The sequence below is a fragment of the Desmodus rotundus genome, chromosome 3, assembly GCF_022682495.2.
Source record: "Desmodus rotundus isolate HL8 chromosome 3, HLdesRot8A.1, whole genome shotgun sequence".
NCBI classification, from domain to species: Eukaryota; Metazoa; Chordata; class Mammalia; order Chiroptera; family Phyllostomidae; genus Desmodus; species Desmodus rotundus.
The window spans coordinates 157,206,973-157,232,856 of record NC_071389.1 but is presented as its reverse complement, the minus strand read 5'-3'; the positions used below and the strand labels follow the sequence as shown (position 1 = coordinate 157,232,856).

The 25,884-nt window shown below is 43.3% G+C and overlaps 1 protein-coding gene across 2 annotated transcripts in view; it reads left to right on the top strand.

Moving 5' to 3' along the window:
* The window catches only part of ANO6 (anoctamin 6), a 190,165-nt gene that overhangs the window by 131,201 nt on the left and 33,080 nt on the right, over window positions 1-25,884 (top strand). For both annotated transcript variants that reach the window (XM_053921587.1, XM_024575416.4), the window contains 8 exons: window positions 3,784-3,849; window positions 4,768-5,055; window positions 5,262-5,375; window positions 7,403-7,518; window positions 10,333-10,467; window positions 12,031-12,133; window positions 16,459-16,519; window positions 24,290-24,432. In XM_053921587.1, the coding sequence (XP_053777562.1) occupies window positions 3,784-3,849; window positions 4,768-5,055; window positions 5,262-5,375; window positions 7,403-7,518; window positions 10,333-10,467; window positions 12,031-12,133; window positions 16,459-16,519; window positions 24,290-24,432 (1,026 nt within the window). The remainder of the gene's footprint in view (window positions 1-3,783; window positions 3,850-4,767; window positions 5,056-5,261; window positions 5,376-7,402; window positions 7,519-10,332; window positions 10,468-12,030; window positions 12,134-16,458; window positions 16,520-24,289; window positions 24,433-25,884) is intronic.

Genomic DNA, 25,884 nt, shown 5'->3' with positions numbered 1-25,884 from the left:
TGAGGGTGTGTGTCGGCTGAGTAAGAGCAATGAAGAACAAGGAGTGAAGGGAAGGGACTGCCGAACCCAGCTGAAGATGACATAGGAAAAGCATGCAATCTTCTGACACCAAGAAGAGACCTGGCATCCAGCGGTTGACAGGTATAAAGACACCTGCAGGAGGTCACAGTGAGCGGCTGCCATTTCCCCTGTGACGAAGGAGGCGGGGTCACTCACAGAGTCCGCTGGTGGGGGAGAGAGGTGGGGAGTCTGAAGGTTTGGAACAGATCCCTGGTGGGTGAGTAATGGCCTGCAAGGAGACAGCTGAGCCTCACGGAGAACCTAAGCGACTGGAGCGCAGCTTTCTAATAGGGCCCGTTAACAGAGTTATGTGATCTCTTTATACCAGCACTTAATTGTTAACATGCCCATTCTGCCACTGGAGAAGCTCCTCTGACTGGTTTTTCTACTCTTCTAACTAGATGGACGTTTGCCCACAAGAGCTAAAATCCTTGAGTCTGAGCTTTCCCACCCTAATTGAAATTCTTCCTCACTCATATAGAGGATACAGGAGACACAGTCACGGATCCTGCTAGCGAGACAGTCTGGGAGGCCCCTTGCACAGACTCGGGGTGAGTCGTCATCTCTGAAGGATCATAAGTCAGAGTATCTATTCTACTCAGAACACCTGCCACCTTCACTGTGCAGTGATTTAGGTGTTAGGCTAACAAGTTGTCCCTGATTCGTGGCTTCTCTGTCAAGATTGTTGCTGGCAAGGAACAGAAATGAGCTCTAATTTAAGCAGTCGAGGAGTTTATCAGAAGAATGTTAGAGAGCTCACACGTTCTCCAGAAGGATTGGGCAGACAAGCCTGGACACGAGGTAGCCAGAAGTGGTGCCCCAAACCCACTGCAGAGCCAGTGTGGGAGAGAGAGCGTGGTTATAGCCTGGGCCCAGAGTGACTGCTGGCACCACTGACCTGCAGTGGTCTTCAAAAGCTCTTGCCAAAACCTCTACTGTCTCTGGAACTGGTATTTGCTCTCCCAACCACCAGAATGGTTTCTGCTTGGCCAGCCTTCTCTGCGTTGCTAGCTTCTGATGCACAGTGCAGAGTGGGTGGTCTGATTCATACGGCCTAGCTCATGTGCCAATTACAGAACTTCATGGGAGACAAGAAGCAGGAGTGTCTGTCCGAGTTTTTATCGGTCATGGATGTGGGCTCTGGCAGAGGTTGAAATGCAGGGTGGCCATAAAGAGTGACAGATGTCCATTTCAGTGCCATGAAACACGTGAACAAATGTTGTAGCCCTTTTGCATCGGGAGACTCCGAGATCACCAGACACTGAGTTTCTCCATAGTTCCTCTATGGTTGACTATCTTAAATTCTTCTCTGAATCATGAACACTTTGTAACATGCTCTCAGACAATGTTTGTAGAATGAATCAATAACTCGCTAAGTATATTCCTTCAACAACCATGTATGGTGCATGTACTCTGTGCCAACTGTGTTGGACATTACTTGCAGGATCAACAATGCCTTTTTTATGCAATAGCAAAGAAAGAAGCCATCTGGAACTAGGAGTGGGCTACTATGCAAGGATCAAAACAGGAGAATTGGGATCTAGTGAAGAAATACTGCCTAGGTATGAAGCAGGATGAGTCTGAATCAACTTTCCAAGCTGCGGTTGGAGATATGGTGGACCAGGAACACACAACTGGGCAGAGTGGATTCCGGAGATGTCACGGGTGGGAGGCTGGCAGGGTGGACAGTCGCCTGTTGGAGCAGTGTGCGACAGCCGCACCGCAAGCTCTCAGTCCCCAGACTGGCATCTCTAGGCAAGTTGCTTACTTATTAGTAGGGGAGCTGTCGTGCGTATGGTTTTTCTCTAAGTGACTGTTGTGTGCTCAAATTGTAACAAGTAATTCAATCTGTTGTATTTGCAAAGCTCCAGCACAGTGTGTGGCATGTCGTAAGGACTATATAACCATTTATGAAATATAAAAATCAAGCAATGTTCCGTTTCTGATAATTCTCTGAAATGTTGGGAATTCCACTTGGACTCACATTTGGCCAATTGCCAGGTGCATTCTTTCCACCTTTCACTGTCAGTCTTTTTCATACGGTATCTGCTTTACCTCCATGAGGTGCCTTCTTTGCATTAGGTCTGGGCACTGCCTGTAGCACAGCTGGCAGATTGTGCTGGTGTCCCCGGGCCACATGGCCTGACCGCCAATCCCACTGGTTACCTTGGCCTGGGCTCAGTAATTTTTCTCTATCTTAGCAGCTAAAGTTAAAAACAATTTTTTTAATCTAGATTTTTCAGTTTTCCTCAGTGGGAGAACTGGTCCAGTTTGCCTATGATTACTAGAGAGGCAAGTTCTTGTTCATGTGCTTTTTGTGGTTTAAATCATATAGTCCTCATGAGAAGCTCAGGAGAAAACTGGTGAGGTTTTCTCCATTGTACAGATGAGAAGAATGAGGCAAGAGGGTGGTTTGTTTCCCGCCAAGGGTCGAAGAGCTGGCAGGTAACGGCCGCAGAATTCGACCCCGGCAGTCTGTGTGAGAGCTTTGCGTGTTTACCCCGGTACACACTCACTGTCTTCCCTTCGTAAAGCAGCATTGCGACTTCATCATCAAGAGCATCCTTTTTTCTTTTTTTTAATTTTAATTTTATTGTTGTTCAAGTACGGTTTTCTGCCTTTCCCCCCTCAAGAGCATTTTTTTAAAAGACCGAACAAGTCTCTACCTTTAGCTGCTGCCTTGCAGCTTAGGACACAGTCTGCTAAAACGCTAGCCAAATACATAGTTTAATGTCAATAAACACAGCTCTACATTCTGTGTCTCTCCAAATGGCCATGTAACCTGGACAGATATATTCATTGTTCTATATTTTTATAGACTTAGATGTTTTTTACAGCTTCAAAAACATTTCACTCTTGCAGAGAGAAAAATTCCTTTGTTTTGCCAGAATTTTCTGTGTTGTTTTACTGAATTTGGTTGAGGCCTGCAGAGACGAAATACACGTGTCCAAATTGAACCATTTGAATGTTTAGTGTGGAAATAAAGTTTTAAAAATTTAGGATGTCAGCTCTGGGCTATAGCTGGTATATGACGTCCGTGGGTGGTACTAAAAATGTGTGTAAACCTTCTTATAAGCCAAAAAAAAAGTCCTCGGAACTGTGCCCCAATTAGAGGTGTTTATGTACCTCAAATGGCTGAACACCCATGGGGATGCGAGGGCCTCCCAGAGCGCTGAGACAATAATCCAGGTGTCCGCTGGTCACCAATAGCCAGGGCACCTCCATTGCTTCTGTGCCATTTTGAGCAAATGTCTCCATCAGGTTTGAAATGGTTTTTTTTTAATTAATTTATTTATTTTTATTCAGTTACAATTGTCTGCATTTTCTCCCCTTCCCTCCACCCCACCCCAGCCAGTCCCACCTCCCTCCCCAACCTCTACCCTCCCCCTTGATTTTGTCCTTGTGTCCTTTATAGTAGCTCCTATAGACCCCTCTCCCCACTATCCCCTCCCCACTCTCCTGTGGCTATTGTTACAATGTTCTTAATTTCAATGTCTCTGGTTATATTTTGTTTGCTTTTTTCTTTTGTTGATTATGTTCCAGTTAAAGGTGAGATCATATGGTATTTGTCCCTCACCGCCTGGCTTATTTCACTTAGCATAATGCTCTCCAGTTGAAATGGTTTTATGCTTCTATTTTCTTTGGTCGGGGGCAGGGGCAGGTAACCTTTTCTGGCTTTGGTAAAACTAAAGGCTTAAGATATTTTTGGATTTGTTTTGACAGAGAAAAAGACAAGCATATGAATCTAACCTCATCCATGATGGGCTGCAACTAGAAGCAACAAGATCGGTGAGTGGCCGGCCCTTTCCAACCCCCGGCTGACTGAGACTCTTGGGAACCTGCATGCCCCTTGGAATGTTGGGGTGGCATTTCAGACATGCGGCCCCAGCCACGCCTTAGCTGCAGGCTGGGAGGGCAGTTCAGTCAGTCTGCGGTTGCTCTTGACCGAAGCCGGCAGACATTTTGTAGTAGCTAAAGGATGAAACAATAGATTATTTTCTTCTTCTGAGAATCTTTTTAAAGATTTCTTATTATATAAATAATAGTTTACCAAAAAATAGAAAGTGTAGGAATAGTGAAAATAAAATGATCTGTATCTTAATTATCTATAAATAAACTTGTAGTCCTTGTAAACTTTTTGCTCAAATGTATACATTTTCTCTCCCCAAAACGGAAATTATTACATCATAGGGATTTAATTTACTTTTTTCCCTTTAATATATCATAAGTGCATTTCTGTATTAATAAACATTCTTTTACATTCTTTATAATGACCATGTAACATGACATTGAACAGATATAAATTAAACAGCCCTGAGTTTAAGAAATTAAAAAATTGTTATTATAATAACATTGCAATGAACTTTCTGGTGGTTTTCTTTTTACTCACTAATTTGAATGGAGTGATGGGCAAATTAACAAATTTACTTTCCTTCATTTAAAATATTTGTAATTTTATGACAGAATTGTGATAAAAATTTAAATTTCTTAGTAATTCCAATGAAGAAATAATCTCTAATGCAAAGAGTTTACAGTGGTTTGCAAATCTATTTTTTTGTTCTATCTTCACTTTTAGTAGCATCTATTTGTGTGTTCGTGTACACGTGTGTTTTAACTACCAGCAGCATAAAAAAAATCTATGTGTTTTAAAATTGTGGAAATAGTTGGTTTGGTTTCCTAGATGGTGTTTCTATTCTTCCAATACAGGTTTTGGATGACAGGCTGGTATTTGTGAAGGTGCATGCCCCCTGGGAGGTGTTATGTACTTATGCTGAGATAATGCACATCAAATTGCCGCTGAAACCCAGTGATCTGAACACCCGGACTTCAGCCTTCGGGAATTTCAACTGGTTTACGAAAGTCCTCCAAGTGGACGAAAGTATCATCAAGCCAGAGCAAGAGTTTTTCACTGCCCCATTTGAGAAGAACCGGATGAATGATTTTTATATTCATGATCGAGATACCTTCTTTAATCCAGCCACCAGAAGCCGCATTGTAAGTCTAAACGAAATGTAGTGGCTGTCTTGGGGTGCGTTGCAACCTGCTGTTGACAAATTACTGGTTTGGTTTGGGTGGCTTAGTTTTGATTTTAGAAGCTGCCACACACAGAAAATGTGCCTACAGATTCCTGTGACAATAGTAAACAATGATTGGTTAGTTCCACTGTATAAACCGCATACTCTATTTTGGAATCCTTTTAGGTTTACTTCATCCTCTCTCGGATCAAGTATCAAGTAAGAGACAACGTTAAAAAGTTTGGGATTAACAGACTTGTAAACTCCGGGATCTACAAGGCAGCTTTCCCTCTCCATGATGTAAGTCAAATAGCAAAAATGAAATAGAAGACCTAATGTATACTCCAGTGTTAATAGGGAAGAGCTAATCTTCTTGGCCCCACTGAAATTTCTTTTTTGGTAAAACAAAAATACTATGTCAAAAGATTACAAGCTTTGTCCAGAATATGAACCAGGTTGCATTGTTCACTGCTAAATCTTTTGTAGGGAGAAGGCCCTCAGTTTAAATGAGTGAATGAATGAACTAACAGTCGGAAGCCCTCTCATCATTAATGTGTTAAGCAGTGTGGATCAGTAGTTAAGAACATAGGCTCGGGGGCCAAAATGCCTGCTCCACCATTTTCTAGCTGATAACCTTGCAAAAGTCATTTAGTCTCTCCTTTGCTCAATTTCTTCATCAATAAAATGGGAATAATAATAGTTCCTACCTCAGAGTTGCAATGTGGATTAATTAATCTGTGTCAAATGTTAGAACAGTTCCTGGCATGTAATAAGTACTATGTATGTATTAGCTATTTTCGTAATTACCAACAGATGTTATCATCAACCGGAAAAGTATTAGTTCTCTGTAACCAAAAATAACATGTTAGAACTTCTCATGTATCATTTTCTGTGACATAGGTTTTTTTTTTTATTTCCTGCTGAAACACCATTTCAGATTGGGCCCCGTTACATCACAGGACTTTTAAAAAGGCGTATGTCGGGGTTCCTGTCACAGTGGCAGTGTGGCGGGGTGCTGACATTTTTTAAGGACTACGTTCTGAGGTGATAGCAACTCCTCAAATTCAAGAGCACTTCTCTAGCTGATAACATCTCCCGTGAAATGAAAATTTTTAAATGTGACTGCTTCAGACCCTTAGTGATTCCACACACACAAGGAAATGATATCCAAGTGGTTTAAATAAATTCTGCCAGTGAAATACTATATCATATTGTACTGTTACTTTGTTACATTCACCATCAACTTTTCTGAGTCTCTAAGACCAAAGAAAGCAAACACTGAGACTGATCGTTGTACTGTGCAGTACATGGATTTGTGGATGAAGGCAATATTGAAATGTACCGTATGAGATAATAAAACTGGGACACTGAACAGCTACTTGATATTCATACACACAGAGAAAACAGAGAGAAGGGTAGAAAAGCAGATGCTGAGCTTCCTGGCTGAGAGACCCAGCACAGCAGCCCAGCCATGTGTTTTCTGTTTGTGCCCCAGCAAAATTAGCAATAGCAGCATAACATGAACTTTGGGGACACTTGCAGAGAGCCCACGTAAATACAATCTGCCAGAGTTCTGTAGTATTCAGTTGGCGTGTGGCCATGCCCAGTTCTTTTTTTTAAAGCCTCGTGTAATTGCAGAGATGCCGTATCCAGGCTGAGGAATGACCTCAGGTGGCATTTAGAAGGGAGGTGAATGGAGGTCAGGACCCATGTTAAGGCTTGGCCTGGTGGTAAGCAGGTTCTAGTTGCAGGGAGAAGGAAGACCAGTCAGGTAGAGAGAAGAGTGACTGAATTTAAGCAGAGGCAGGGGGTTTTGTTTCTTGAATAAACTACGTATATATAACATGGCATCAAGCTTTTTTGTTATTTGTATTCTACGTGTTGTCACTGAATAACTGTTGAATTGGGGAAAAAGAAGTCTGGGTTTTAGAAGCCGTGCATCCTCTGGGTGTCCACGGTGTGGGCTGTGCTATCAGGTGTCCCTCCATGGTGGTAGCTTTGGCACTTCAGTGGCCCAGTTTTTCGCTGTTTAGGACTGACCTCCTGGTGGGACATCAGCATCTCCCAGGCTCCCACCGTGCACCTGCTGCATTTCCCAGGGTTGCGACAACCCAGCACTCCTCCCCACCCACATTTGCAAACGGCCCTCCGTGGGTTAGTAATGCCCATGGTTGAGAATCAGTGGAAATTACATGGCATTTCCATCCGCTTCGGCAAATAAGGTCCCTGTAGTCACAAATGACGTGGAGTATTAGCGCCACACTGAATAAACAGCTTTGTGAACACGTGGTGACTGCGATGCTCACCTATTTGATTTTGGTTCCCAGTGCAACTTCAGCCATCCGTCGGCCGACTCCAGCTGCCCGAATGAACGGTATCTTCTGTACAGGGAATGGGCTCACCCCCGAAGCATATACAAGAAACAGCCCTTGGATCTTATCAGGTAAGGCAGCGATTTTCAACAGGTGTGCCACAAGAATTTTTAAAGCATGCAGTACCTGACTATTTAGTCAAGGGCACTGACCTCTTTTCCCTTAGATTGTCAAATAAAGAATGACAACAGTCAGCACAAGAAAACCATCCATTGTGAATTCCCTGTCTTGAACCATAAATATTATATGGATCATATAACAGAGTTGCATTATTGGTCATGTGGCATCAATAATGTTGCATCTGATTAATTCTTGGTACCAGAAATCCTTATATACAAGTATAGGCACCTGATATTTTTTTTTAAAGTCACTTTGGAGCAAAATGGGTAAATAATTACTATTACTACTTTCTTTTTTTAAATCAATCACAGTTATTAGCTCTTTTTGTCAGATCAGCAAAAAAAATACAGTATATTTTTGGTGCGCTGCAGAATTTCAGTGATTAGTCTGTGTGTGCCAGGACATGGCGACGGTTGACAGCCGCTGAAGTAGGGTGTCGTGGGCTCAGGGTCACCCTCGTGGCATCAGAGTGGGACCGTACTCAGAACACTGCCAACCGGGCAGCTCAGCCCAGCCTCTGCGCTTTGCTGGCCAGACTTTTTGTTAAGGTTTTTGTTAAGGTTTCAATACGTAGGCACGCTTGATCGAGCCATTACCCACGTGGCTCAGTCTCCAGCCCCTCTTCCTCCCCGGAGGCTGGGCCAGTACCAGGTGGCTCAAAGCCCCAGGCTTCTGCTCACAGGGTTGATCTCTCTGGCAGGTGGCCAGCACCCTTCCTGAGTCACATCATCTGCGCAAACTCTCCACAGGGGCACTGTGAATAGCAGAGATAGTCCTACCTCAGAAACTCCCAAGGGTTTAGAAGTTACCTCCCAGGAACTGGGAATAAGGACCCACCAATGTTGTTAGATACTATTTTTACTTTACCACGTGAATATAATGTCTGGCTCAACATTTGTCTTCTCAAAGCACCAATGTTATCTGATCTCCAGAAGCTTATGTCACTTGGGAAAGGCTGCTGGAAAGATATAAACCAAAAACAAACAAACAAAAATAAGCAAACAAATAAACACAATTTCTGGTAGAAATGAAGAAAATAACAGTGATTAGATGGGAGCGGCGGGGGGGGGGGATAAAATTATCTTTAAATAAATGGCATTCGAATTGAGACCCAGATAGTAAAAGGGATCCAGGACTTTGAAGAATTCAAAGAAGTCATTCCAGGAAAGGGGCAGCTTGCGCAGTGGCCCTGAGGCACAAACGCACTTGTCAAGTGTGAGGAGATACCAAGGCCGGCGCCAGTGAGAAGGAGAACAATCAGGCACAAGTTAGCAGGGCAGCGGGAGCACGGGAAGGAGTTTAGAGCCAGTGCTGTTGTGATATTTTAAGCATTCAAGTCATTTTATCTCGTTCGCATTTTGCAAAGACAGTGAGGAGAATGCAGGGGCTCAGGATGCAGGGAGAACGGAGAGGACAATAGTGGGCCTGATGAGAGACCATGGGGACCAAGTTAAAACGTATTTTAGGAGTAGAGTTGACAGGACCTGGTGATAGATTGGACGTGGAGGGTGAGGAGAAGAGGAGAGTCGCAGTATAAAACACTGAACAGTTGTTCTCTTGTTTTATTTTACATTTTATTATGAGAAATTTCAAACATAAAAGTGTAGAAGAGTACAGCGAACCTGCATGTACCCCATCACCCAGCTCCAAAGATTTCTAACCTCAGAGCCAGTTTTGTTCATCTTCATCTCTACCGCCCTCCTGTCCCCTCCACAGGATTATTTTGAAGAAAATTCCAAATATCATATCATTTCATAAGTAACACGAGAAGATCTCTTTTAATTATAACCAGCGTACTCTTTAATCAGTGTTCACATTTCCCTGATTGTCACAAAAAATACTTAACAGTTTTTTGATTAAAAAAAACTATTTTGGTTCTGCCGACCAATACTGAGAGTGAGGTGAATCAGTCTAGAAAGTATCAACTACAGCAACGATGACTTAGGTAGTCTTTTCATTTTCTTCTGCTTATCCCTAAACCTTTGTGGTTATCTTCTGCCTAAACTGTCTGTGCCTCCCTTTCTGGAATAGTCTCCCAGTACCCAGCCTTGCTTCTTCCAGTCTCGCCTGCCTGGCCCCTTCCGTTTCACCCCAGAGCGCACCATTGATAGTTCCTCAGACCTGGGGGGGAATCGAAGTGCTGGATGAAGGAATGCAACAGGGCGGCGGATTTCTCAGCCCTCTCCGCCCTGACCTCTCCCACTCTCGCAATGAGTTCTATAAATGTTTTGATCAGAGGCACGTTCCACTACCAGTTATTATTTATATCAGTCATTGCTGTGACCTGCAATTTACGTTTCATTTGCCCGAGGACGTTCCCTAGAGAAGTGAGAACAGGTGACTGTGAGCAGATTGTTCACGTTCACTTGTTTCATGCATGTTAAGAATCATCTTTCAGAGAAGATGTGTCAAATGTGGTGGTCTTCACAAAGATTGGTGGTGAGTCTCTCTCTCTCTCTCTCTCTCTCTCTCTCTCTCTCTCTCTCTCTCTCTGCTTCATATGCAGCATTTTCCCTTCCTCTGCTCCATCCTGATTGACTTTGCTCTGACAGGCTAACCAGCGACCACTACTTCCATGTTACGTAAAACACTTTTTGGTGTAGAGTGGAATTTTGGGTCAGCTATGAGCATGAGTAGGTTTTAATGTGAATTGAGTCAGAGTTTAAGCTCAAAGGCTTCTCTATTTAAAGTCAGAAGTTAATATTCAGATGAAGCTGAGGAGTGGTTATTTGTGTCTTCTAAAAGTAATTTCTGTCCTTCTTCAGGAAGTACTATGGAGAGAAGATCGGAATCTACTTTGCTTGGCTGGGCTATTACACTCAGATGCTCCTCCTGGCCGCGGTAGTGGGCGTGGCTTGCTTTCTCTACGGCTTCATGAATAGAAATAACTGCACATGGAGGTAAGCCCTGCTTTGTCCTTATTACCACACTGAGAGTTGATGAGACATAAAATTATTCTCTGGGTCTGAGACTTTTCTCCTAAAGAAGACTCATCGCAGCACACTCACTGCTTCGGGTGACGTATCCCTTCTGTTTGGAGTGTATTAATTAAGTGCAGTGGAAAATTTTTTTCTTAGATAATGCAGCCCAGTCTCTGACAGGATTATTATCCTTAGGAAACACTTCAATGTTTTAAGACAATACTTTGTTTGAAAAAGAACTGGGTCTGGAGGGAGGATCATCCTTGAACTTCTGGCCTCCCGAGGAATGCTTTACTTAGCCCTACAGATGTGGGCCAGGAGCAGCTATGATTTCTTCAAAGTTTCAATGGCAAGACTGGTAAAATTGGTGTTTTTATGCATTTAGAAATGATTTCTTAATATGTATTAAGAAATACATGTTTATGAACTTAAGTAAACAATACTTTCATTTTTACTTTACTTTTAAAAAATTAGCCCTTACAAAGTGAGGGGAAAAAGAAGCAATAGAGAATGAGTCTGTGATTGCTGTTGGACCTCAGATGCCCCCTGCACTGTCTAAAGAGACATTCGTGGGTGCAGAATGCCGCGTTTCACCGCCACTGTCCGGAACTGGATCGTTAGGGCTCTGTCGTTGCCACGGCTTCGCTTGCACAGTGTCAGTTTTCACCTTGCTGACTTCCGGGCCAGCGGCTTTTGTATATGTAGATGTCGCTTCTGAGCTCTTTATTTTGTTATCATGGTCAGTTTTTCTCAACCTCTGCCAACAGAACCGTGCTTTTTTAGAGGTGTCTTGGATCTTCTGAGCCCTTTGGTCTTCTAATTGAACTTACAGCTCCGCTGGGGGAGAAACGACATCTTTAGATATTGGTTCTTCCATGTTACACACATGGTAACTTACCCACTTACATAGGATTCACTACGTGCATTTCACTCTTCCAGAACGTTTTTGTAGTTTCCTTTATATAAATCTTACACCTGAGTTAGATTTATTCTTTGGCTCTTTTTATCTTTTAAGCTATTGAAAAATGGTATTTAAAAAAAATTCCTAATTGTTGTAGGTTGGTAAGGATACAATTGCTTTTGTGGCCCTAGGTATATTTTGTATATTAATTTTACGTCCTGCAAATTTATTCTCATAATTTATCTGCAGGTTCTGTTGAGTTGCTTATATTGCTTATCTAGGCAATTGTGTAATCTGTTAGAATAACAGCTTTTTTTTTCCTTCCGTACCAATCCTCCTGTCTTGGTTTTTCTTGACTTACCGCGCTGTGAGTGACCTCCACTGAGAAGAAGTGCTGATAGAAAGGCCGGATCTTGTTCCGGATCTAAGGACAGAATCTCAGCATTTTCCCATTAACTACAGTTCTTTATAGGCTTTATGTAGCAGCCTTCGTCAGTCAGGTTGATGAAGTACATTTCCATTCCTAGACTTACAAGAATTCAGCTTAGTTTTGTTTTCATATGATAAATGGATGTTGGATTTTATCATCCTGCTATTCATTAAATGTTTAACATTAAATTAGAATTTTCTTTTTTCTCTAGCAAAGAAGTCTGTGACCCAGACATTGGTGGCAAGATCATAATGTGCCCTCAGTGTAACATTTGTCCGTTCTGGGAACTCAATATCACTTGTGCATCCTCACAGGTAATTTTTGTTTTTCCAAGTAAAAATGAAAGATATTTTTTTCTTCTAACAATTTTAGTACAACATAGAAATTAGATTTTTTCTCTGAGGAATTCAGAAAGGTAATTTTGAACTAACCCTTCATTCTGAAAGGTAGATATGGAATGCACATGTTTATTCTGTTTTTACAGATAACAAATTGAGATTAAAAGCCTTATCTAAAAATCTCCTGCAGAGGCAGCAAGGAACTGAGGAATTGAAACCATTTGAGTGTTTCAAGTAATCAAAGCAGAAATCTCGAACTCAGCTTATCTCATGAATACTATTTAATAGGTTTACTATTATAAGTATTTTTCGTAATTCAAGTGAGTGGAAACCTGAAACTTGTACTTGTGTTTTCCCAGCTTTAAAGTGTGCTGAAACTATGTTTGAATTGTTAAAGACTGCTGGTCAGATTTAGACTCTATCTGTAAATATGCATGGAAAAGGTTTTGTGTATAATATAAATGACAACAGATACTCAGTTTGTCTCAAAACACTCCCACAAAACACGTCTGGTTCCTCTGATGCATGCAGATGGTCTTGAGCTCTATGACATCTCAAACTCCAGGAGATGTAGGACGGGCATTGGGACTGAAAGGAGCTTACTGACAGGCATGCCAGAAACTGCAGATAGGAAGAAAGAGGCTCAGCTTGCTTTGCAGAGTTTTCCTGACAACGCGGACATACTATCTCCCTCATTGTGTCATTGTGTGCGATCCTTCCTCTCTTCCCTTGGCCTGCCCCAAAAGTTTAGGGACCCTTACGTGACTTCAGAATATTTTGACTCCTCCACGTAAGTCTTGTTTTAACTGAGTGCAGTACACTCTAGTGATATCACTTTGTATTTTGTACTTTGCACAGTCTTGAACTTATCACTTTTGGCACACACAGGAGTCTGTGAGACAGAACAGGTATTATGTCAGTTCTACAGATTGAAACGCGGAGGATCTGAGAGATTAAGCAGTTTGCTCAAGGTGACCCACCTGTTAACTCACAAAGCTGGAAGCTGACAGGAGACCTGCATGTCTTGCCATTGCCCCGTTCCGTTCCTCACCAGCCAACAGCGGTACCAGGCCTCACTCTCAAACTGAGCCCCGTGTTTGAAAAACCATTCCTCTGCGTAATTAGGATGATTGCAGGGTATGGTCAACACATGGATTTTTACACTTAATTTATGAATTAGAGTAAATTTCATTGCCCACCCCCCGAAACCAACACGAATTCTAGACTACAAATATCTGTCATAGATAACACAGAATAAAAGACTTGAAGCGACTGAGAGAGAAGCTGCGGTCCAGCGACGTGAACTCACAAAGGTCAGCAGTTAGTGTGTATCCCCGGGCTCTGGATTTAAGGCAGCTGTCAACGATAATACCAGAGGCAAATTGTGCTCCAAAGTGCGATTGTAAATTCCATTTTCCTGAAGAAATTCTCTTGCACACACCCCACCCCCCATCTCTTTTCTCGTTTCCTCTGCTCCACCTACCCACCCTTAACCATATGACTTCCAAATGTGTCCCCTGTGTATATATTTTTCCTTGTTTTGGAGAAAATGAGTCATTCTATTCCAGTTTCCTGAAGGATCCCTTGAGCCCGTCAGAGTGATTTATAAAGGGAAGGAAATATATTAAAAATGAATAAAAGAATGGAATAAAAAATGTGTAGAAAGAGAGCCTTTTTATGCTTCTCTTTGTTGGTTAATTCAGTTATTTATTTATTTACACATTTACTTATATATTTATTTCTACCTTTCTTTTGGAAAGAGATGGAGTACTCACTAATTGACATGTATGCTAAAAGGGTTAAAAGGATTACAAGTAGAAATATGAAATTGGATGAAGGAAATGAAGAAACAGTTATGGAAATAATCAGGATCAATATTTTGTGTGTGGCATTGAGCACGGAATAAAGTTCTTAGCTTTTTGGCTGGCAAAATAAAAGGGACACATGGTAAATCATAATATTTTGTCCTTAGAAATACATTAAGCTATACAATTTTGACTTTGTTTTGTGTAGGAAGAAAGCATAACAAATGGTCACTTTTCTAGGTCCTGTTTGGTTCCTCTATGAAAATCGTCAGGCCTACATACACCTCACTCTCTCTTTTTTCCCCACCCCATGTGACTACAGCAGAATGCTGACTTGGGGCTCCTCTTCCCACTGCTGGCTCTCCCTCTCTGTGCCATCTGCCAAGCAGGCTAAGCCAGCTTCTTACCAAGAAAGCCTCTTGCTTACCTTATCTCCTACTTCCTGTTTCCAAGTCACTGTGGGTCACATAGAGCAGAGCGGCCAGCCATCTCATTCTCTCTCTTGGGTCCTTGATTCTCACCCCTGTGGCAAGAATGGTAAGTGTATCCAGGCCACCTCCCTACCTCTCATAGGAGCACAGGGCACGTTCCCTGTCTTGGACCAGGCAACTGGTGTGATCTTGGTATCAGCAATAAACCTGCTTTTTCAAGCTTCTCCTATTTGTTTTTCCCTCACACTGACAGATGTGCTTCCACTGGCTTTTTTTTTCCCCCAGCTTGGTAGGGCAAAGAATTCACAGCATTTTTCTTTGTAAAGTGGGTAGGTGGCGGTGTCAAGGCAGGTAGGGAGAGATCAGACAGAAAGAGGCGTGCATCAACTCCTAAAGGAGCAGTAACACTGGGCAGAATTTTCAATAACAGCAGGATAACACACAAAACTATTTTTCTTAAAACTTTTCTTACAATAACTTTCAATAAGGGATAAGGCATAACGTTAAAAGAGACCTTGGAGAAGATGGTCCTAAAAGAGCCAAAGCTAAAAGATTTGACACGTGTGGTGCGTGGAATCCCAGGGCCCAAGGAGTAGCTGGAGCGCTCGTGTTGCCAGGGCACACACTCCTCTATTAGTTGTCTCCCTTGTGCGGCGGTTGTTGAGAGGAATGATTGGATGGCAGCAACCTGGCGTTCTGCTTTCTGACCTGGGTGCAGGTGTGTCCAACCTGCGGCTCACGGGCTGCACTCGGCTCAGGATGGCTGTGAGTGCGGCCCAACACAAAACTGTAACTTTACTTAAAACGTTACGAGATTGTTTTTGTGTGATTGTGTGTTGCAGTGTATTTAATGTGTGGCCCAAGACAACTCTTCTTCTTCCAATGTGGCCCAGAGATGCCAAAAGGTTGGACACCCCCGAGGATGATTGAGGGGCATCTGCCTTGGAAAATAGGTGTATGAGTAGAGGCTTAGGTGGATACTGTCTTAGGAAAATAATGTTTTTAGTTTGATGAACGTTTACCCACTTTACAGCAGCATAAAAGGCATCCCCAAAAGTTACCTAAAACAAAGTAGAAATTTCCTTAGAAGCAGCTTAGAATTTTCTTTAGCGTTTGAAAAGCTTTCTTTTTTGTTTTGTTTTGTTTTCCTATAGCTTCTTTTTCTACTCTGTGGCCTCTGCTTTTCATACGATCTATTGAGAAGTCAATATGATATATGTTTGCCACTGTTTCCATTAACCTTACAGATATTTTTAGGAGATGGAAAAAAAAAAAAGCTCACTAATGAAAAATTAGTAACTAGCTGAACAATTTTCCAGGAATTCATAGAGGGAGATGAGCTATTTATATACCAGGAAAAAGATGAAACTTAGCAGAACCAGTGAATCGAGCTTTCTTTGTGCAGGTACGGCATTTACTCACTCATGGTCATCGAACGTACCTTTGCAATGTCAGCAGAAGCCCCCCCCCCCCCCCCCCCCCCCCCCCGTGCATCCTTACCCTAACAGAAGCCTCTGTCAGGGAGGGGAGAGAGGCGACTTTAGGTTTGGGGAAGTGGAGCTGGGGGTGGGGGGGGCATCTCAGAATAAACCAGCTTTGTACTTCTCTTATCAAGAAAGGCAGGAATTCAGGAACTTATCCTCTGACTGAGATGGGATGATGATAAGATGCAAATCATAATCTAAAAGTTGCTTGGAATTCATTGTATTCTTAGGGCTGTACTACTTCCTCAAATTCTTTCTATGAAAGCTCATAGATGAGGCCATTATTCAAAAGCCTGAGAGAGGCTTTAAACAGTGGAATTGTAGCAGCTATGCCTGTTTCTTTATCATAATGTGGAAAGATTCCATTGCAAAATGCACTTGTAAATACAGCAAAAGGCTGTTTGTTTCCAAAAGAATGAGAAATTTCATTTATAAGTATTTAGTAAATGTAGTGCCTATTAAGCTAGGTGTCAACTTTAAAGAGAAATTCAGACTGTACAATACACAAAGCATTGAATAGTTGATGAATTCTATTAAGTTGGGAACAGGATTAATTTATATGTCATTTCTTTATTTTCCAGAAATTATGCATCTTTGACAGTTTTGGAACCCTAGTCTTTGCAGTATTTATGGGGTTATGGGGTAAGTTTTCTTTTCCTTTTCTTTTTTTTTTTTTTTTTTCAGTTTACTTTTGCCTCCTAACATAAAAAACCCCTAAGATCACACAAGCACCCGGTTTAGGACCATTACACAGTTTTGTGTAGGCTATCAAAGTAACGCACTTTTAGGAGCTTGGATTGCCTAATCTTCGGCTCCCCCAGAACCCCTTTGAGAACTCTTAAAGGCCATTGTGTCAGTTACTGGAGAAGAGACTGCCTCAAAATGCAGTAGCTTAAAACACGCATCCTTTATTCTCATGATTCTCGGGGTCAGCTGGGAGGTTCCGCAGGCATGGGCTGGCCCAGCTGGTTTCTGTGTGGAGCAGGTCACCCTACTGGGCCAGGTGGTCTGGCCATCACCAGGCTGATGGGTGCGTGGGGCTCAGCAGGGCCAGCTTGTCGTGCTCCACCAGGTGAGCCCAGGTTCTTCACATGGTGGTTTTAGGGTTCCGAAAAGGGGCAAGAGAGGGCGAGCCTTAATGCACACACACTGTTTAAGCCTGTGGTTGCACTGAGTTTGTAAATGTCCCATCAGCCAAAGCAAGTCATGACCAAGCCAACAACAGTGCGAGGAGGTGTTGGCTTGGATGGAGGGAGGCTTGGTTCGTTGGGAGCCGTTACTGTAACAGCCTCTCGGCTGTGGGGTTGGGCTCAGGGGACGCACCGACACTGGGATTCCAGGTAAGCTTTCGTCTTTATAAATTTCTGTATGAGTGTGTATTTAATAAGTATGTGCCATTCTTAAAGTAATGCTATCACATCCTATGTAATACATTGAACAAATGTAATCCTAAAGAACATAATTTTATATAGAAGCTCTAACATTATATTCATGTATTTACTTTGAATAGCATTATTAACGAGGCAGTTATTTTCTTTAAATGCAGACTTTTACATGTTTAATTGATATAAATGTTCTACCATAGAAGAAATAATTTCATTTTCAACATTAAACACATGTCCAGTCTCACTGTGTAAGGCCGTGGAAAGCAGACTTCAGGTCATAGGTAGGTGGGGGAAGAAACAGAACCAAGTCTCCTGCTCTTAAGACAGCGCTTGAACGCGCGCGTCACAGAAACAGTTCCCCACGGGTGTCCACGCAGCGCTTCTCCGTCGCAGTGGTCGTGTCCGTGAGGTGTCTCCAAAGGGTCTGATAACAGACGGTTGGTTCAAACACTCTTTAGAGATATTGGCTACCACTCCTGGATTAACTGGGCCCTAAGGGGGCCAAACTTACCTGAAAATCACGTTGTCATTCAGACCATTAGCATGTTTCGGCTGAAAACCAAACACTGGCCACTAGTTGATGCATAGAAGAGTGAAGATCAAATTCATGTAGTAAGGCCCTCTGTACTCCTCCACTGTACACTACATGGTCATTTTCCCCCAGTAAGAGCACAGGTGCCAACTGCGTGGGTGATGGGCAGTTTTAACTCTTGTCTACACCTTAGTCTCAGCACAGATTCCTAACGCATAAAATTCTGACACTTCTGTTGAACTCCATGTACTAATGGATGCTGACAACCCAGATTTAAAAAGGCATCATAAATAAAGCTATACACACACACATACATACATATATATATATATATATATATATATATATATATATATATATAACTTTGGCACCGGAAAGACAAACCTCAGATTTCCTGGCTCTCCTCGGTGTCCGTGATCATGAACTGCACCAGGCTTATGGAACTGACTTAAGCGTATGGAGCCTCAGATTTTACTGCATCAGATTCTAGAGCACCCTGCTTGTAGCACCACGTGTGTGTCTCTAAGGGTGTGTATGGATGCTGAAGTCTTGATTTAAGGGCCTTATGTTGCTTTTCTTCTTACCTCTGCCTTATGAGGATGCTGCTGTGAACCTCTTTACAGAAAGCCTGAAGTTGTAGCACTGAAGAGGCAGGAGGAGCCTGTGACGTTTTTCAGATCACCATCATCATATTCTGGCGCATCATTTTTGTGCCCGGGTGCATGTGGCACTTAGAGGGTTATACTCTTAGTGTGGATCTTAGGAGTTATACAAGTTGAGGGTAGAAAGCCTTTTATAATAAATATAGTACAAATTATATACTTATCTTCGCCCTTCTAGGCCAGGCCAGCCCACGCATTCATACTGACTCAGAGTCCTGACACCAACCCATGGTTGAAGTCAAGGTTCTTAACGCTTCCCCAGCTCCCTTTTTTTGTTGCTTCTTACCTGCTTCTGTCTGCTTCTCCCTGGCTCCAGGCTCTTGGCTGCATGACTGTAAGTTTCATTTTCGCCTTCGAGTTCTAGTCTAGGCCTAGTGATTTCCAGAGAAACACTGGACACCTGGCTTTAAGGGCCCAGGGAATCGAGAAGCACGACCCTAAGTAGCTGCTCTTGGGGGCCTCAGGAAATGGCTGTAGCAGCGTCGTTCCAGAGCTGTGCTGCTCCTGCTGGGTCCGCATTGCAAAACAGCACAGCTCCCGCAACCGCCTGGGCTTCTGTTCGCCTGTTTCTGATTTAAGTGACACACAAATGCATGTCATGGGCATTTTGAAAATTGCATCTGGGACTGTAGCTGCAAGAGAGTCTATGAGAAATGTAGTTTTCACCTTGCAGTCTTTCAGTTAGGAAGTTGCAGTAAAGGCTAAGCCAGCTCATCTACCTTGTCTGCTTTTGTGAGTAAAGTGGTCTGAATAGTTTGAAGGCCTGTTAAAATGTCCCAACCCTTTAGCAGCAAACTTTTTTTAACTTTCTTTTTTTAATTTAAAAAAATTTTCAATTACAGTTGATATACAATATTATATTAGTTTCAGGCCTTGCAACATAGTGATTAGACATTTATTTAAATTATACAGTGATCACCCCATCTGACACCATACACAGTTATTACAATATTATTGACTATATTCCCTTCAGCAGCAAATTCTTATAGCAGCCAGAACATTCCCATCTACCAAGGGTGTGCCTCTTGTCCTCAGATACTGCTGGATGTAACCCCACCAACGCCTTAGGGATCTCAGCACCGTATTTCCTTATGGGTATCTTTTTCATCTGATGCATACATACTCTATCTAAATGTAATAGCATCATGAGTAAGAGGACAAGCTGTTCATGGTTCCCAGGGTCCTAGGCAGCCTTCCCTCTTCTCTTGGTATTTGTCGATGAAAGAGTCCTAACCATGTCCCTCTATAATCAACTAGAGCAAGGGTGTCAAACTCATTTTCGCCAGGGCCACATCAACCTCATGGTTGCCTTCAAAGGGCCAAATGTAATTTTAGGACTGTATAAATGTAACTACTCTTTAACTAGGGGCAAGGAGCTCGGCCCTGCGGTCAGGTAGAGACATGGTGCTGGGTCGGATAAAACAAGGTGGAGGGCTGGATTTGGCCCACGGGCCTTGTGTTTGCCACCTGGTAACTAGAGTTTCATGGTGTATGTTTTGCCAGAGAACCTAAGTGCAGTGCCTCCCACTGGTGTTCTGCCAGTTGTTTTACTGCAGGGAGAGAACAAAAGATACAGAACAGGAAATTCCTGTGTGATATCATGCACGGTCACCCCCGGTCCTGGTGCTCTCAGTCAGGGACACACAGCAATGTGAGTCAGCAGGGAGGTGGCCCGGGAGTGCTCCAAAACGTTGGGTGGTTCTACCAGGTTATCGATGTCTTCCATGAACCCTGCAAATATTTGTCTAGGTGGCATGAAGAACTAAGAAACTCCTACCTGTTCCTGCAACTCTCTAGGTTGTTGCCTTCAGGGTTCAGGCTTTGCTAACAAGTACTGTTTTATACCGGGTCATTTCTTGCTTGCACAGCAGCCCTGTCACCTCCTAGGCAGGACTCCTAAAGTTCAGGATCTGGTAAACACCAGCCTTTTTACCCCTTATGTTCAAGTTCAGGGAGGACAAGGAACAGTATCCACTCTTCCTTTATAGTGCTGATTAGAATTTTTTGTATTGCTTTTTGTAAGAAAGATGTTTCCCTTCTGTAAATCATCTCCTGTTGATACCATTGCTAGAGAGTGAGTGGATGGCTACTATACTCCCATTTTAAGGATGAGGAAAGTGACACTCGGGGAGATGAAGCAAATGACTCAAATCCCCCAGGACAGAAAGTGACATGCACAGAATAAGAGCTCTGCAAATAATTGGGCTGTCATCAGCCTTTACATCACTGACAAAATACAGTGTATGTAATGAAGTTGGAGGAAACTTTTAGAAAGATGCATAAGTATTTACACGATTAATATAATAGCACTGTTCTGTCTGGGGCTTTCAGTGATAGGATTGGGTTAGAAGATGTTGATTCCATATCTGTGGTTCGTCCTCACCTGACACAGCATAATAGGAAGGAGAAGGCACCAGACTTCCAGCTTCATTTTACCAGCCCCATGAGATAAGAGAGGCTCATTTCATTCATGCCTGGTTCTAGGAGACAAAGTGAGCAGGAGTTTAATGTTTTAATCACAATTCAGTTATATGAATTGAATTATAAATTCATATAAGTAAGGTACTTCTTTCAAAAATGAAAAATAACTTTCTTTACTTTGCAGGGAAGGAAATTGGGGATTTTCTCCATTTTTGAAAAAATTTCAAAAACATCTGTATTTCTAATAGGTTAAAATTGCAAAATTTGGAGGAATTACAGTAACACAAGGAAGGTATTTAGAGTGGCTGTTCAGAGGGCCTGTTCCAGCAGGCTGCGTTCATAACGAGGCCGTGGCGGGGCGCACTGTCCGCCCACCTGTAGCGTCTCTCCTTAGGTCGGGCAGGGCCAGAGTGTCCGCCGGTGTGTGGCCACAGTGCTTCAAGTGAGCTGTGAGGTAGGAGAGGGCACTTGATGCTTCCTTCAGTCTGTCTCCCCTGAAATCCTCCCAGCAGTCAAGGGGCTGGAGCCACCATGACCTCACCAATCAGCTGTCATGCTCTCTCTGGTTGGTTCTCCACCGTGGCATGTCCAGACCTGTTGCTGGGTATAGGGTGAACTGAGGACCCAGGTGGGCTAGTAGAACAGAGAAGGGTGGAGAAGGGTGGTCATGTACAGAGAGGAGCAGGTGGAGCCATCCGGGTCCTCCGAGTGGATGTCCATCCTTCAGGGGTCCCAGATGGTGGGGGTCCTCCAGTTTCTGGATGGGCTCCTTACAGTTCATTCATTCAGCTAGTATTTATTCAGTGCCCGCTGTATGCTAGTGCTTCAGCATGAATGAAATGAGATTCCTGCCCTCGTGAAGGTGACATTCTAGAGGGCATGATGAACGATAAGTGCAGAAGCAAGTGCCACGCAGGATCGTGAGTGCTCCCTGTTTTGAAGCACGAAGTTGAGGTCAGCATAGGGAATAATGCAGTGTGCCCAGTTTGAGAGAATGTACACTCCTGCAGGAGGGATTCACCGGTTTAGATGGGAGACAGAGTTGAGAGGACATGCAGTCCCGGCTGTCTCAACCCTAAACAAGGAGCAGCCTCTTTCAGACCGGGAATTGAGTAGTAAGTGCAAGCACACGCTCATGGGAGAGACACAGCAGAAAGAGGGCCTTCCTGAGAGCAGGAGCAGCCAGGTCAGTCCTGCTGCCTGGGGTCTGACCAGCAAACCAGCTGAATTTTGCTCCCAAGTTATTATTCACTTACGGGATTTGGGGCATTTGAGCAACCTGGGAATGTCAGGAAATACTACCCGAGGGCTTTGTAGATTTCTCCCTCCAACGTTAACTCATCTGGTGGAGCTGTTGTGCAAGGAGATGGAATTTGGTGGACTATTGGCCCCTTGCCTGTGCTCCCTGATGGGGCCAACGGATTGCAAGGTGGACTACAACTTGGTGGCAGGGGAAAGGGAGGCGTCATTCCTATTTAAAGAGGCTAGGAGGCCTTATGTAACTCCTGCCCTGGGTTCAAAGCTTCATAAGAAAAACTATCTTCCTCCAGCTCCCAGCCAAGTAGGAGACAAAAAATGGTCTTCTCTATTGACTGAGCTCTCTGCCTCCATTAACGCTAGCACCAGAGCAAAGAGCTGGACTACCACCTCCATCCCCTTGTAAACCTTCCGGTAGCCACAGCAGTGGCCGTGCAGGCCTGTGTGAGAACAGGACAGTGGCTGGCCGTGTGCCCCAAAGGGGTGCCAGGGTCAGAAGCTGGAAAAGCAAGCAGTGATAACACCTAAGCAAAGAGTGGGTGCCATGCCCTGACTAATGCAGCTCAGTGGGTTGGGTGTCCTCCCACAAACTGAAAGATTGCTGGTTCGATTCCCAGTCAGGGCACATGCCTGGTTTTCAGGCCAGGTCCCCAGTCGGGCCATGTGAGAGGCAGCCCATTGATATTTCTCTCGCACACTGATGTTTCTCTCCCTCTCATTCTCCCCCCCTTCCCCTCTCTCTAAAAGTAAATAAATAAAGTCTCTTAAAAATTATTTTTAAAAAGAGTGAGTACCGTGGTCCAGAGCCAAAGGGAGGCGGGTTATAGAGCAGGAGAGCTGAAGAGCAGAGCTTGGGCTCTGGAGCCAAGAATGCCTGGGTTTGATTCCTGACTCCAACACAGTCATCGCAGGCAACTAGCTGCACTTTCTGTGCCTCTGCTTCTTGGTGTGTAAAATGGGGATAGCAGTAACTGTGACCTCAGAGGGCTCTGAAGGCCTTTACAGAGATAGTGTCAAGAAGTTCACAATAGCCTGTAAGGTAGGTTCTGTTTCCCCCACTTTCCTGCAGTCTCCACCTGGCTGCCCCACCCTGCTTATCACACGGAGTGCTCACTTCCAGACTAGTTGCAGTTTCTGGGAAGTACCTGGCTCTCCTTCTCCTTGCCTTTGCAAGCACAGCTCCCTGGGGGAAATGACCTTAACCTGATCAGTTCTAAGTCATCTCAAAACTCACTGTGGTGGTCCCCTCCTCTGGGAGAGCTGTGGTCACATGTTCTGGCTCTGTGTGCCCAGAGCAACCTGTGCTTACCTTCCTCAAAGACCTCCTAACAGTCTGCAGTAACTGTCACTTCGTACAATCCCTGTACACCTAGGAGCCCCTTACAGTGAGATTGTATCTTTTTTTCCTCTTCTCAGCACATAGTAGACTCTCAAAAATGTTTATGGATGGAATAGTGGTGACTCCAGAATTTCTGTACAGGAAGGGCTTAGTGGTCGCAGTCTGGAAGAGAGGCCTAGGGCATTTACCCTGAAACCACTTTTTCAATTAACATTTAATGTTGTCTTTATTTGGTATTTTAGGTTACAATTCTTAAAAAAGTAATAAAGATTTCTAAAAATTATTTTATTTATATTTTGTGCAAGATAAAAATATCAATTTTCTATATTAAGAATATTATTTTTATTTGGGCTGGCTTGGGTAATGGTAAACAGAGATTCCGGAACTCCTAAACCAACCCCCTCCCCACCACCAGGCCCTTAGGAAGGAAGCGAGGGGGAGGGGCGGGAGGAAGAGCAGCCTGCAGGATGGACCGGGAACTGCTCTGAGCTATGCTAATTATTCCTGTTGCTTAGTTGGCAACACAGTGCTAATAGCAGATGCTTTAGCCTTAGACACACTCACACGCCTTCTGACCAGCACAGTATCACCTGTCCCGAAAGCTGTAGTCTGTTTTCACAAGTTGAATTGTCAGTGTTTTCTAAAACGAAGAGCATTAACTGTTTTTTGCTCTCTTAAATATTAATATTGCCTATAAACTAGATTGTGTTGATCATATACAGAGGCATTGTGGATAATTAATATTATTTAGTACAGATTTCTGAGACATCAATCGTCACTGAAGGCCCACATGATCCTGTTCCCTCTCTTTGTTAGTTACCTTGTTTTTGGAGTTTTGGAAGCGGCGCCAGGCAGAGCTCGAGTATGAATGGGACACCGTTGAGTTACAGCAGGAAGAACAACCCCGGCCCGAATATGAGGCGCGGTGCACTCACATGGTGATAAACGAGATTACTCAGGTATGTTATTCAGGATGTTACCAGATGCAGGGGTTACTGATTGCAGGGGCTCTCTGCCTTGGTTGCACTTTGGGATCCCTGGGCACCTTAGAAAATGTTGATGCCTGGTCCCATCACTATATCCTCTAATGGTACTTGGTAGCCTGCAGTGTATTCTAGGCACAGGGAGTTCTTAAAGCTCCTCTGGTCATTCTAATGTGCACCCAAGGTAAAGAAGCTATGCCCAAACAATGGACGTGCGGGTAAACATAGTCCTTTCAAAAAAAAATAGACTCTGACATAAATGCACAGTGAGTCCTCATCGATAGGTTCTGCAACTTTAAGCAAAATGGTGTATAACGGAACTAATTCTGCCAGAGGCTAATTGGTTCCTACATCGTGTCATCAACATTGTGACAAAATGACATTGAACGAAAGGATGTTATTTAAGGACCTGCTATATAAGAAAAATATGCATTGGTTTGTGTAAAATGTACCAAAAAAATGGACTGTGTGGCCAAGGAAAGGCACATGGGTTATTACAGGTGATTCTCAATTTTTCACATGCACCTTCATTATTTCAGCCCCTTTCATCCTAGATTCAGCTGTCCCATTGTCTAGCGCTAAAACCTCAGTCACTGCTCCCCCTACTGGTTGGGATGTGCACAAAACAGTGTGGCTCTTAACCTAAAGTTGGGGGAAGAATGGAGAAAAAAAGCATTTGTTGAGGTCCAACTATATTCATTCACTGTGGGAGGCATCTCATATAATTGGAAAGGTAAATTTGTTGCTGCTACTGCTGGTGCAAAATAAAAACAACTATACATCTCTCCGTAAAGTATTCCAAAGCTGGTAAAAGATGATTTCTGAATTATCTGCATTATTGCTTCTTTCCATCAACACCGACAGTTTGGAGCTGATTGTCCTTGCGGTCATCAGCATAAGGACAGTAGCTCCTGAATATGAGTAACTCTTGGGAACAAATGCTTTTACCAAGAACATCTGAAAATTTCCTCATCTCCAGATTTCCTAAGTTGCATCACAGATTTACGGGAGGTCAGCACTGAAAGGGACTGGAGAGAGCAGTTCAACCTCCTCGTCTTATGAATGGGACAAAGAGCTGGTTCAGTTACTAAGAGAAGGTGACATGTTTGAGCACTGAAAAACAAAAGCTTATGTCGGCAACATAAGGAAAACACCCAAGAAAAAAACAATTTGGTGCTTTAAACCTGCCAATTTTAAATTTAAGATTGCTAACTAATAGATTTAAATTTCCACTGAAATGTTGCTTATTTAAAGATGAAAGTTCATTTGATTTTATCTTTCTTATTTTTATTTCTGCTGCTAATACATCTTCATTGGTTTCGAGAAGCGTACAATGGGCTGGCCAGGTTTTGAGAATGAGGCTGCCTGAGTTCAAGTCCCAACACAGCAACTGAATAGCTGAGTGATTCTGGACAAATTATTCAACTT